The sequence below is a fragment of the Prionailurus bengalensis genome, chromosome E2, assembly GCF_016509475.1.
Source record: "Prionailurus bengalensis isolate Pbe53 chromosome E2, Fcat_Pben_1.1_paternal_pri, whole genome shotgun sequence".
Classification (NCBI taxonomy): Eukaryota; Metazoa; Chordata; class Mammalia; order Carnivora; family Felidae; genus Prionailurus; species Prionailurus bengalensis.
Genome location: NC_057352.1, coordinates 43,821,367 through 43,832,820, shown reverse-complemented (window position 1 = coordinate 43,832,820; position 11,454 = coordinate 43,821,367). Strand labels below are relative to the sequence as shown.

General features: G+C 56.8%; 3 protein-coding genes across 4 annotated transcripts; all 3 read left to right on the top strand.

Moving 5' to 3' along the window:
* The first annotated feature begins 33 nt into the window (after window positions 1–33).
* Window positions 34–3,510, top strand: LCAT (lecithin-cholesterol acyltransferase). The gene is made up of 6 exons (XM_043600882.1): window positions 34–292; window positions 932–1,088; window positions 1,168–1,283; window positions 1,375–1,470; window positions 1,552–1,776; window positions 2,915–3,510. The coding sequence occupies exons 1-6, from the start codon at window positions 139–141 to the stop codon at window positions 3,487–3,489; spliced, it is 1,323 nt and encodes a 440-aa protein (XP_043456817.1). The 5' UTR covers window positions 34–138; the 3' UTR covers window positions 3,490–3,510.
* Window positions 3,511–4,908: 1,398 nt separating this feature from the next.
* Window positions 4,909–7,474, top strand: PSMB10 (proteasome 20S subunit beta 10). Its single transcript, XM_043600885.1, has 8 exons — window positions 4,909–5,077; window positions 5,285–5,372; window positions 5,461–5,558; window positions 5,650–5,790; window positions 6,065–6,180; window positions 6,290–6,348; window positions 7,012–7,163; window positions 7,290–7,474. Exons 1-8 carry the CDS (start codon window positions 5,022–5,024, stop codon window positions 7,399–7,401), a joined length of 822 nt encoding a protein of 273 aa, XP_043456820.1. The 5' UTR covers window positions 4,909–5,021; the 3' UTR covers window positions 7,402–7,474.
* A 1,796-nt stretch (window positions 7,475–9,270) lies between these two features.
* On the top strand, window positions 9,271–11,332 carry CTRL (chymotrypsin like). Of its 2 annotated transcripts, none has more exons than XM_043600886.1 (7): window positions 9,271–9,393; window positions 9,993–10,096; window positions 10,188–10,267; window positions 10,380–10,461; window positions 10,629–10,809; window positions 10,896–11,029; window positions 11,117–11,332. In XM_043600886.1, the coding sequence occupies exons 1-7, from the start codon at window positions 9,342–9,344 to the stop codon at window positions 11,276–11,278; spliced, it is 795 nt and encodes a 264-aa protein (XP_043456821.1). In that variant the 5' UTR covers window positions 9,271–9,341; the 3' UTR covers window positions 11,279–11,332. The 2 variants fall into 2 exon arrangements, with proteins under 2 accessions (XP_043456821.1, XP_043456822.1); XM_043600887.1 differs by lacking the exon at window positions 9,271–9,393 and adding an exon at window positions 9,500–9,518.
* Window positions 11,333–11,454: the final 122 nt, after the last annotated feature.

Sequence of the window (11,454 nt, the reverse complement as noted above, 5' to 3'; positions counted from 1 at the left end):
TATGTCCCTTTCCGGCAATGTCTGGCCACCCCCATTGGCTGGGCTGTTCCTCCCACTGGCCTTAGGGCCCCTCCCACCCCCACTCCAGATAAGGCCAGCCCAGGACTGCTTCACTGGGCAGTAGGCACTAGGGCTGGAATGGGGCCGTCGGGCTCCCCATGGCAATGGGGGCTCCTGCTGCTGGGGCTGCTGCTCCCCTCTGCCACCCCCTTCTGGCTTTTCAATGTGCTCTTCCCCCCGCATACCACGCCCAAGGCTGAGCTCAGTAACCACACACGGCCCGTCATCCTCGGTAAGCCCCCACAGGCCCCTGATGCACCAGGCCAGACCTCAGGGAGCTTGGACCCCAGCCCCTGGTAGCAGACCCTGCCATGGCCCTTCTGCCCCTGCATTAGCCCTGATACCTGCCTCAGTGTTTAAGGGTCCAAAGGCTTGTCCTGCAGAGAAATCTACCCCTTCCCCCACCACCTGTTCCTGTCTCTGAGCTGATTTCCCTAGGGGGGTGGAGTTGGGGGCGGGTATGCCTGAGGGCTTAGCCAGGGCGTTACAAACTGTGGTCAGCTGCAGCCACTCAGCCCCCACCCCAGCAAGGACAAGGTGCCCGGCCCTTGGAAAACAGGTCTCCAGCCCCCATTCTCCCATACTTATTTGTTTTCACCTTGGACTTTGGCATTAATGGAGAGCCAAGCTAGGTGTTTTCCTTATGGGGACATGGGTCAGTGGCCTTGGCCCCTGCACCTCCCCTGCCTGAGGGGAACCAGGGCTTTGGGCTGCCGGGGGAATGGGGTGGGGGGGGGGGTGTTATCAGAAAGGATCACATCCTTAGTTCCTGGGGGTTGAGGGCATGGGAGATGAAGGGGTGGAGCTGGGGGGACAGGCAGAAGGGCGGGGAGGAATGCAAGGAATTCAGAATGAAGGCTAGTGCCCACAGTGCCTGGCTGCCTGGGGAATCAACTGGAAGCCAAGCTGGATAAACCAGATGTGGTGAACTGGATGTGCTACCGCAAGACAGAGGACTTCTTCACCATCTGGCTGGATCTCAATATGTTCCTACCCCTTGGAGTGGACTGCTGGATAGATAACACCAGGTGTGTGCCACCCCCTCTGCCCCAGCCCCCACACTCTGCCCCTTGGCTACTGGGCTGCTGAATGTCCCACTGCCCTCAGGGTTGTCTACAACCGCAGCTCTGGGCGCGTGTCCAATGCCCCTGGTGTACAGATCCGTGTCCCTGGCTTTGGGAAGACCTACTCTGTTGAGTACCTGGACAACAACAAGCTGGCAGGTGTGTTTACTGGGGAAAGGGCAGAGCTCCAGCTGTGGTCAGCCCACAGGAGCCATGACCAGAGCCTCCAATGCTGCTGCCTCCCCTACAGGTTACATGCACACACTAGTGCAGAATCTGGTCAACAACGGGTATGTGCGCGATGAGACAGTGAGGGCCGCCCCCTACGACTGGCGGCTGGAGCCGAGTGAGTGTCTCTGAAGGCTTGGGGCAGGGCAGATGGGCCTTGACCCCATCCGTTGCCCTGACCCCATCCACCCTACTTCAGGCCAGCAGGAGGAATACTACCGGAAGCTTGCTGGGCTGGTGGAGGAGATGCATGCTGCCTATGGAAAGCCTGTCTTCCTCATTGGTCATAGCCTTGGTTGCCTACACTTGCTCTATTTCTTGCTGCGCCAGCCCCAGGCCTGGAAGGACCGCTTCATTGATGGATTCATCTCTCTTGGGGCTCCTTGGGGGGGCTCCATCAAGCCCATGCTGGTTTTGGCTTCAGGTAAGAAGGCTTTTGGGGCGCCTGGGTGGCGCAGTCGGTTAAGCGTCCGACTTCAGCCGGGTCACGATCTCGCGGTCCGTGAGTTCGAGCCCCGCGTCGGGCTCTGGGCTGATGGCTCGGAGCCTGGAGCCTGTTTCCGATTCTGTGTCTCCCTCTCTCTCTGCCCCTCCCCCGTTCATGCTCTGTCTCTCTCTGTCCCAAAAATAAATAAACGTTGCAAGAAGGCTTTGGACCACCTGTGTCAATGAGGGGGTTGGAGTGAGGGGGATGAAGCTGACCATGGGCCTGCCCTCACTCCTGCTTCTGCTCACCATGTCAGGCTAAGTGTGTAACTTACCACCCCTGAGGCATGGCCCTTGTCACTGGCCCCCTAGCCTAGACATTAGAGTAGCTCCTGCCAGAAGTCTGGGTGATTTGGTGCTTCAGTGACAAAAGGAGAGTAAACAGAAAGGAAGTGAACCCCAACAATCTGACTCATGGACCTAGGTCTGTTTCTTGTGGTTTCAGGTCCTGCCCACTCAGCTTTCAGCTGCCTCTGCTTCCAGGAGCCCATTTTCCCAGGGATCTGTCTATTAAGGACAGATCTGCCAAAGCCAGGGCCAGACCCTAGAAACCCTTATGCCCTTCTCTGAGAAGTGGCATAGCTATCACTTGTTGAGCACGCACTGTATGCAGGGTATAGCCATACTCAACTTGCCCCCTAGTAGCTCACAGTCTGCTGAGGGAAACACTCATCAGACTACGTCAGTAAGTGCCAAACACAGACACAGTCTAATATCATCCTTCCCAGAAGGGAGCTCTGACCCCTGTGCAGCGCAGGCCACAGGGGCCAATTAGCTGAGGGAGAACCACCAGCACCATCCTCCCACATTCACACATGTACACCCGTCCTCAGGAGGCCCCTCCTTCCCTGGCCTCCTTCTGAGGCTCTACAGCTGTGCCCCACAGACATGCCATCAGGGCTTCTCATTTAAAAAGCACACATTGAACACCTACTGATTGCCAGGCCTGCTCAGAGGCTCAATTTGGATTGGGTAGGGACAAGATTTAGCATCCAGCTGAACTTGGGTTGGGGGCAAGTTGTGGGCCCAAGGGACCCAGACCTGGCTCCCTGACCCACCTGGCTTCGTGTTCACAGGTGACAACCAGGGCATCCCGATCGTGTCCAGCATCAAGCTGAGAGAGGAACAGCGCATAACAACGACCTCCCCTTGGATGTTTCCTTCCAGAGAGGTATGGCCTGAAGACCATGTGTTCATTTCCACGCCCAGCTTCAACTACACAGGCCGTGACTTCCAGCGCTTCTTTGCAGACTTGCACTTTGAGGAAGGCTGGTACATGTGGCTACAGTCACGTGACCTACTGGCAGGCCTCCCAGCACCTGGAGTGGAAGTATACTGTCTGTATGGCGTGGGCCTGCCCACACCCAACACCTACATCTTTGACCACGGCTTCCCCTACACAGACCCCGTGGGGGTACTCTATGAGGACGGTGACGACACCGTGGCCACACGCAGCACTGAGCTCTGTGCCCGCTGGCAGAGCCGCCAGCCACAGCCTGTGCATCTGCTGCCTCTGCATGGGACACAGCACCTCAACATGGTCTTCAGCAACCAGACGTTGGAGCACATCAATGCCATCCTGCTGGGTGCCTACCGACGTCGTACCCCTGCACCCCCAGCTGCCAGCCCAGGGCCCCGACCCCCTGAATAAAGACCCTCTTTTGCTCTTTAAGTTTTGACATGTGTGTTGTGGGTTGCAGAGGAGGCAGTGGCATCCAGGCACCAGTATCCACCAAGCAATAGCCATAGGCCTGGTGCTTTGTGGAGCATAAGGGCAAGATGGGCTTTGATGAAGCCTGAGATTGAACTGAGCACCAGGATGATAGCTTCCCACTCTCCCGGTTGAGCTGTTTATGTAGCACATAGCCTGCCTTGTGCCTGCCTCTGCTCTGGGGGTGGGCGACTGGAGGTAATTGCACACATAGCTGTGGGATGGAGGCACGTGGAGCTAAGGGTACAAGGCAGGGAAGATGTGAGCTGTCCCACCCACTCCCCCAAGGGAAGGCAGAACCCACCTGTGGACATGGACTTGTGAGTGCTAAGCCTGTGACAGAAGCACAAGAGTTTAGAATCTGAGGGAAATCCAGTCGCTAATCAGATCATTCTTCTAATGAAAGATTAATTATTGGAGCTAAGTGGTCTGAGAGAAAAGTTTAGGGAGCACCAAGGGGCAGAATCTTGTTTGTGGGTCAGGGAAAGCTTCCCAGAGGAAGTGATGGCTATTCTGAGATCAGATGGGATGAGAAGGGTAATGTGGGCCACTGAAAAGACTTCAGTTTGAGCCTAAGGGCAATATGCAGTTGCTGAAGGGGTTAACTAGGGAAAGAGTGTAACCAGATTTCCAATCTAGAAAGAGTCCCTTCTCTGAAAGGTAAAGGGGAGCCTGGGGGTGGTGGGTAGGGGCAGAAACTTGGGGAAGGCAGGGAGGACAGTGCAGTACCCAGGAGAGAGAGGATGCTAGCTGAGGCTAAAGCGGTAGGAGAAAGATGTGGATAAATAAAGGGTAATTTGGGATGTGAAATAAGGCTTGTCCATGGGTAGAGCCCAGCATGCTTCCGGGCCACTAGATGGGCAGCCCCACGGCACCTGTTCTGTTAGATAGAAGACACCATCTGAGACAGGGAAGCTGGAAGGATCAGTGTCACCATGATGGAGGACTGAGCTTTGGGGTTTCAAGTTTCAGGGAGGAGGCAAAGGCAACAAAAGACAGGAGCTGAGAGAAAGTGGATGCTGAAGGACAAAAGGCAGCCATGCCTGATAATGTTGGGAGGGCAGTAACAGAAGCCTGGCCAATATGACAGCCATAGGGCTGAGGGACTTGAGGTTAGAGTTGGGGTCAGGACAGGCAAGGCTTGGGGCTCAGGCTGAAAGAGGCAGAAGCTGCTGAACAACGGTCAGAGGGAGGGATCTGTCCCTCTGTTAAGACGGAGGACTAGGGAGCATGATGGAGAGCCAAGCAAGGAAACCTCCCCTTTGCCAAGCTGCTTAGGACCAGAAGTAAAGGAGAAGATGCACAAAGGTGACAGCCAGGCTCTGAGGAAAGGTGAAAGCGAAAGCAGGAAGAGTCAGACGCCAAGGGGGGCGTGGGGAAGACGCTGACAGAGGACCAAGGCTTTGGTCTTTCTCACTCTGGGCTGGTCCCACATCGACCCCCAACCCCTGGACCAGCCTGCCCACCTCAAGATGCTGAAGCCAGCGCTAGAGCCCCAAGGGGGCTTCTCTTTTGAGAACTGCCAGAGGTATGTGGGGGTGAGCTGGCTCTGCAGCTTCTACTCCCAGAAGCTCCAGGACCTTTATTTCTGGAGGGGGCAAAGGGACGGCAACATGTGTTGGGCGACTTGTATTCCCAAGCTCACCCTGAGAAGTGAGGGAGGCTGGGACAGAGTTGGAGGATGTGATGGGAGTCCCAGAAGAGCCTCAACCTGGCCTTAACACTCTGTTTCCAGAAACTTATCCTTAGAACGCGTCCTCCCGGGGTTCCGGAGCCCTCAAGCACACAAGACTGGTACCACCATCGCGGGCCTTGTGTTCCGAGTGAGCAGGGAGTTGGGACTGGGGTGTTTAGAGGGGCTGCTGGGGGGATCCGACAAACACTGAGCTAGAGGCCCCTCCCCCTCCCCAGGACGGAGTCCTCCTGGGCGCGGATACGAGGGCCACCAGAGATTCCGTAGTGATGGACAAAAGCTGTGAGAAGATCCACTTCATCGCCCCCAAAATCTAGTGAGAAATCCCCGACCCCGTTCCCCCACGCATCCCCGACACAGCACATCTATCTCAGCCCCGCCCACACCGACCCTCCCTTCGTTCTCAGCTGCTGTGGGGCTGGAGTAGCCGCGGACGCCGAGATGACCACGCGAATGGCGGCGTCCAACATGGAGCTACACGCCCTGTCCACGGGCCGCGAGCCCCGCGTGGTCACGGTCACGCGCGTTCTGCGCCAAACGCTCTTCCGGTGCTGGGCGGGGCTAAGATGACCCTGGGGAAGGGCTGTTGCAGGGAGGGTGGGGCTGAGAGGAAGTGGGACGGGATGAAAGGCGGGACTGCGAAAGCCCCGGAGACCGGAAAAGGCAGGCCTAAGTGGAGCTGGGCAACAGGAAGGAGCAATGTTGGTCAAGGGACGCCAAACAACAGAAAAGGGTGGGGGAGGGGTGGGTCCGGGGCGGTGTCACGGAGGGGCGGGACCTGGAGCCGGGTGCTTGCGGCTCACCACGCCCATTCTGCGAAAGGTACCGGGGCTACGTGGGCGCGTCGCTGATAGTGGGCGGAGTAGACCTGACCGGACCGCAACTCTACAGCGTGCACCCCCACGGCTCCTACAGCCGTCTGCTCTTCACAGCCCTGGGTGAACACTTCCGCCCCTTCCCCACGAATCCCGCCCCTGCGACCCTGGCCTCCCCTTCATCCGGCAATGGGATGGCAGCGACTTACCTCAGATGCCCTCCTGCCTGCAGGTTCGGGCCAGGACGCAGCCCTGGCGGTACTGGAGGATCGGTTCCAGCCCAACATGGGGGTGAGCAACACCTGTCGTCCACTACGCGTTCATTGATGGGAAGTGCACGTTGGAGCTGGGATAACACAGAGATATCCTGACCTAGTCTAGAGGTCAGGAAAGGCTTCTTGGAGGAGGTGACGACTGAGTCAAGACTGAGGGGCCAGTGGAGTTAGAGTGAAGAAGTGCTATTCCAGCAGACCACCGTTAGTGCCAAAGTTTGTACTCCTGGAGAAGTCAAAGCTCAGAGAGGACCGTTTGAAGCTCAAGGAGGAGGGAACAGCAAGTGGGGTCTGGATTTTGTTTGGGGTGGGATGGAAGTGGGTGACATGTGTTGCTTCAGAGGTGCCTAAGGACCAGAAGGGAAAACGCAGTGAACCAGTAGATTGGGGATCAAGACCATATTGGTTGGGTGGACAGCCCTGGAAGCAGAACCACAAGTGTAAGTGACTCAAAGAGGTTTATGAAGATGGGGGGCAATAGGAACACAGGGTCTTCTGAGAGAGGGAGGCAGAGACCAGGGCAGGGGAGCTTGGGCTGGAGATGGGAGTAGGGAAAGAGAGGGGTTTGGGTATGAGCAAATGGTAAATAGTCTGGGCTTCGAGACGAACAAAACCTCTAGGCTGTAGCCTGAAGGTGATACCAAAAGGGTCCATCAGGCATCACACACATGTATCATCACAGCTGGAGGCCGCGCAGGAGCTGCTAGTGGAAGCCATCACTGCAGGGATCCTAGGTGACCTGGGCTCTGGGGGCAGTGTGAATGCATGTGTGATAATGGGGACTGGCGCCAAGCTTCTGCGAACATTGAGCTCACCCACAAGGCCCTTAAAAAGGTGAGAGCATGGGAGATGGGGGACCACTAGGGAGGATGGGGCAGTAGCAGGGGAGACAGGGGGTGCAAGAAACAGATGGGCCACATGATGGGCCCAAGTTGAGAGGCCATCCCTTCCCTCTCCCAGGCCTAGCCAGTACCGCTTTGCCCCTGGGACCACAGCTGTCCTGTCCCAGACAGTGAAGCCACTGACCCTGGAGCTGCTGGAAGAAACTGTGCAGGCCATGGAAGTGGAGTGAAGTAGGATGGTGCTCAGAGCTTGGAACAAGAGGGAATAAACCCAGGAAATAAAAATATATATATATATTTAAACAGATGGCTATGTTCTTCCTGGGTGGAGGGGGAAGAGCAGCCATGAGAACTCTGTGGCCAAGTTACATCTGCAGAAGCCACTCCCTGCCAAGGTTTCAGGGCTTGGCCTAAGAGGTGACCACCCATCGCCTCAGGCATCTACTCCTCCAGTCCCCCAGGCAAGCATTGCAGCTCCAGCTGGAAAGCCCCCTCCTGACTCTCCACACTGCAGAGGCCCCCTGTCACTCCCATGCACTGCTCTTGGCCTCTGGTCCACTGGGGACTGTTGTAAAACCCAGATGGGCCACATGTGCTGCCCCTACCTAGTCTTTCCGTGGGTCATCAGTGTCCTAGGACAAAGCCCACAGCTCTCAGTCAAGGAGGCCCCCAAGGACCCCACTGGGGGCTAAAGTGCTGACCGAGGAACTGCTCCCTGACTCCAAGAGTACGTTTTCACAAAACACTCCTCACCCCTGCAACACTTTTACCTGTGAAACCCCTCCCGTGACCAGGCACACCTGAGGTGCTGACACCAAACAGGGCTTCTATTTGCACATGCTGAGCTGTGAACAGGGGAACTGACTCCCAACTTTACTGGGCTGACTGGGGTCAGGGCTCATGCAGAGAGAGATGACATGACACATTTATCCAGCAAACCCACTGCTGAGTACCCACTGCGGGCCAGCCTAGGTGCTGTGTGCTGGCAGGAGCATCCTGCCCTCAGAACGGCTGACTGAAATGGACCTCCGGAACGGTGAGCGTCTGCCCAACCTCTGGGGAGGGTCTACTCTGGGATGGACATCCTTGGGACCCTGATTATGCTTTTCCCCCCAGTATTTTACTATGAAGATTTTAAAACACAGAGGTTGAAAGAATTGTACACCAAACACCTATACACCCACAATCAACTTTGCAATTAGTATTGTGTTATAACTGCTTGATCACATTTCTGTCCCTCCATCCCTCTGTTCAACCACTAACTCATCTTATTTGTCTGACTGATGTTTTTGAATCAGTCAGAGCCCCCACACCTCTAGGAGCCCAGCCAACTTACCCACTACAGTTTTGCACACAGGGTCGTCTTCTCTTCCTCAGTGCAGGCTCAGCCTGGAGCTCTACAACAAATGGGCTGCAGACACCAAGAGCTTGCCCACAGAAGCCCCAAGGCCTGGAGGCTGTCAGAGATTGATGGCCGTCACCCTTGTATCTGTAACCTCCATCCAAGGTCAGCCAGTCACCAAGGACTCACACCTTACCCTCCTGTGTGCTAGGCCCCTCCCAGATATCATTTCATCAACAAGAATATGGGCTTCAGAGCCAGACAGATGAAGGTTTGGAACCAAATGCACCATGTGCTGGTGGGAGAGTCACCATCTCTCTGAGCAAACTGACTCCTGTTCAAGTTGGTGAGGGGCACAGAGATGCTATCTATTAGGATTTGTGACCTGCCAGAACCCCTGTGCTGGCCACATGGCCCTGGCCTTCCTCAGCAGGGCTGGTACAGCTGGACCTTGCCTCCACCTGTCAGGATCACCCCCGGGTGCAGAGCAGGCTTCTAAGTCTGATGCCCCTGACAGCCCTGGGAAACTTCCCTGATCCCAGCCACCAGGTGGTTACCATAAACCTAATTTCACCACAGGTCCTTGCTACCCAGTGCTCAACACTTGGGATGCGAGGTAGTTCAGGGAGCCAATCAGAGACCAGGTTTTGGAGGGTGGAAGTGAGAGCCTCACACCTGGGCTCTGATAAGTCCAGGCCTGAGTCCAGGACCTTGGCCTAGAGACCCTCCTCCTGACCTGAGCATGGCTTGCCTCAGGCCTGGGACTTTGGCCCAAGGACGAGGAGATCCATAAAACCAGGCCCAGTTCTCAACCTCACATCTGCCACAATGCTGCTGCTCAGCCTGACCCTTAGCCTGGGCCTCCTTGGCTCCTCCTGGGGTGAGTGGGCCTGGACCAGCCCTGACTGACCAGCCCTCAAGCAACCTAGCCCCTAAAGCCAGCCCAGGCTTTCTGCCCAGGGGCTCAGCTGGGCTGCCGGGAAGGGAACCAGGTGGACAGAATGGGTAAAGGAGAAAAGGATGTGCCAGGGCTGGAGGGGGGCAAGAGGTGCACAGGGGCTGGCCTCAAAATGGGACAGGAGGTAAGGCCAGAGCTAGGAGCCAGGGAGGGTTTAGGAAACTGAGAAATGAAGGTTGGACATGTAGTGCAGGGAGAAACCTCTGGCTGTGGAGGCCTGGAGCAGGTGCGAGGCTAGAGAGGAGACTATCCCAGGGGTCAGGGAGAAAAATGGCGGGTGGTGGTGAAGTTGGGGAACAATGGGGAGTAAGTTGGAAAGAGCTGTCAGATATTGGACAGAATTGGGGGCCAGTTGGACATGGGTAACTGAGATACCTAAAAGTGCTGTGGGTGAGAAGGGGTAGTGACGAGCCCTCTGATTTGGACCTCTGGGGCAGAGCCGGGGGCACCCAGGAGGAGGTGGGGAGAGGTGGGCAGGCTGGTGTGAGAAGCAGGTCCTCACCAGTCCAATGGCAGAGCAGGCTGCGGCATTCCTGCCATCAAGCCGGTACTGAGCTTCAGCCAGAGGATTGTCAACGGGGAGAATGCAGTGCCAGGTTCCTGGCCCTGGCAGGTGTCCCTGCAGGTACATGCACCCTAGGTGTGGGGCAGGGTACCAGGTGCTTCCTGCCTAGGCATAGCCTGAGCCCACTCCCACTTCTGACTCCTGACCCCAGGATAGCAGTGGCTTCCACTTTTGCGGTGGTTCCCTCATCAGCCAGTCCTGGGTGGTCACTGCTGCCCATTGCAAAGTCATGTGAGTACTCCCACTCTGCCCCCTAGCCCTCCTCTCCAACCTCCTTTCCCTGGATGCCCTTCTTTTGTTGCTCTGCTCTCCCTGCGGCTGCCCAACCCCACTCTCACTGCAGCCCTGGCCGCCACTTTGTTGTCCTGGGCGAATATGACCGATCATCCAATGCTGAGCCTTTGCAGGTTCTGTCCATCTCAAAGGTGAGTGTCTGGGCTACAGACACGGAAAGGAAGAGTGGATGGGGCAGGTGGGTGGGCTCTGGGGATGAGGAATTCAAGGCATGCCCTAGGCTAGCCCCTCAGCACCTATCAACACTGGAGGCCTGTGCCCACCCCCCATTCTACGTGGCCCCTTCCTGGTTCCACAGGCCATCACGCACCCTTTCTGGAACCCTACCACCCTAAACAATGACCTGACACTACTGAAGCTCGCCTCCCCAGCCCAGTACACAAAACGAATCACACCAGTCTGCCTGGCTTCTCCAAATGAGGCACTGCCTGCAGGCCTCACGTGTGCCACCACTGGCTGGGGACGCCTCAGCGGCGTGGGTAGGAACTTGGGCCAAAAATCTGGGTGAGAGGGCTGGGATGGGAACAAGTCATCCCGGGCCTAACCACCCCCTTCTGGCCCACAGGCAATGTGACCCCAGCACGCCTGCAGCAGGTGGCTTTGCCCCTGGTCACTGTGAGTCAGTGCAGGCAGTACTGGGGCTCACGTATCACTGACTCCATGATCTGTGCAGGCGGCTCAGGGGTCTCCTCGTGCCAGGTGAGCAACAGCACCCTGTCTTATCCTCTCGCTGTCCTGTGGCACCCCCTAATCGCCGAGCTGACTTCTCCCCTCTCCTTCCCTCAGGGAGACTCTGGAGGGCCTCTTGTCTGCCAGAAAGGGAACACGTGGGTGCTTATTGGCGTTGTCTCCTGGGGCACCAGCAACTGCAACGTGCACAAGCCTGCCATATACACTCGGGTTAGCAAGTTCAGCACCTGGATCAACCAGATCATAGCCTACAACTGAGACTACCACAGGCCCTCTCCCCATCTCAATCCAATAAAGACGCCATGCTCTGTCCTCTTGCGTATTCTTGTCTGTCCTTATAAGGGAAGGGAGAGGCTCCTGGGAGTCCCCTTCCCCTCCTGGGACTTTAACTTCTGGCATGGCAGGGTATCTCCTCCCCTGGTCCACAGCAAGGA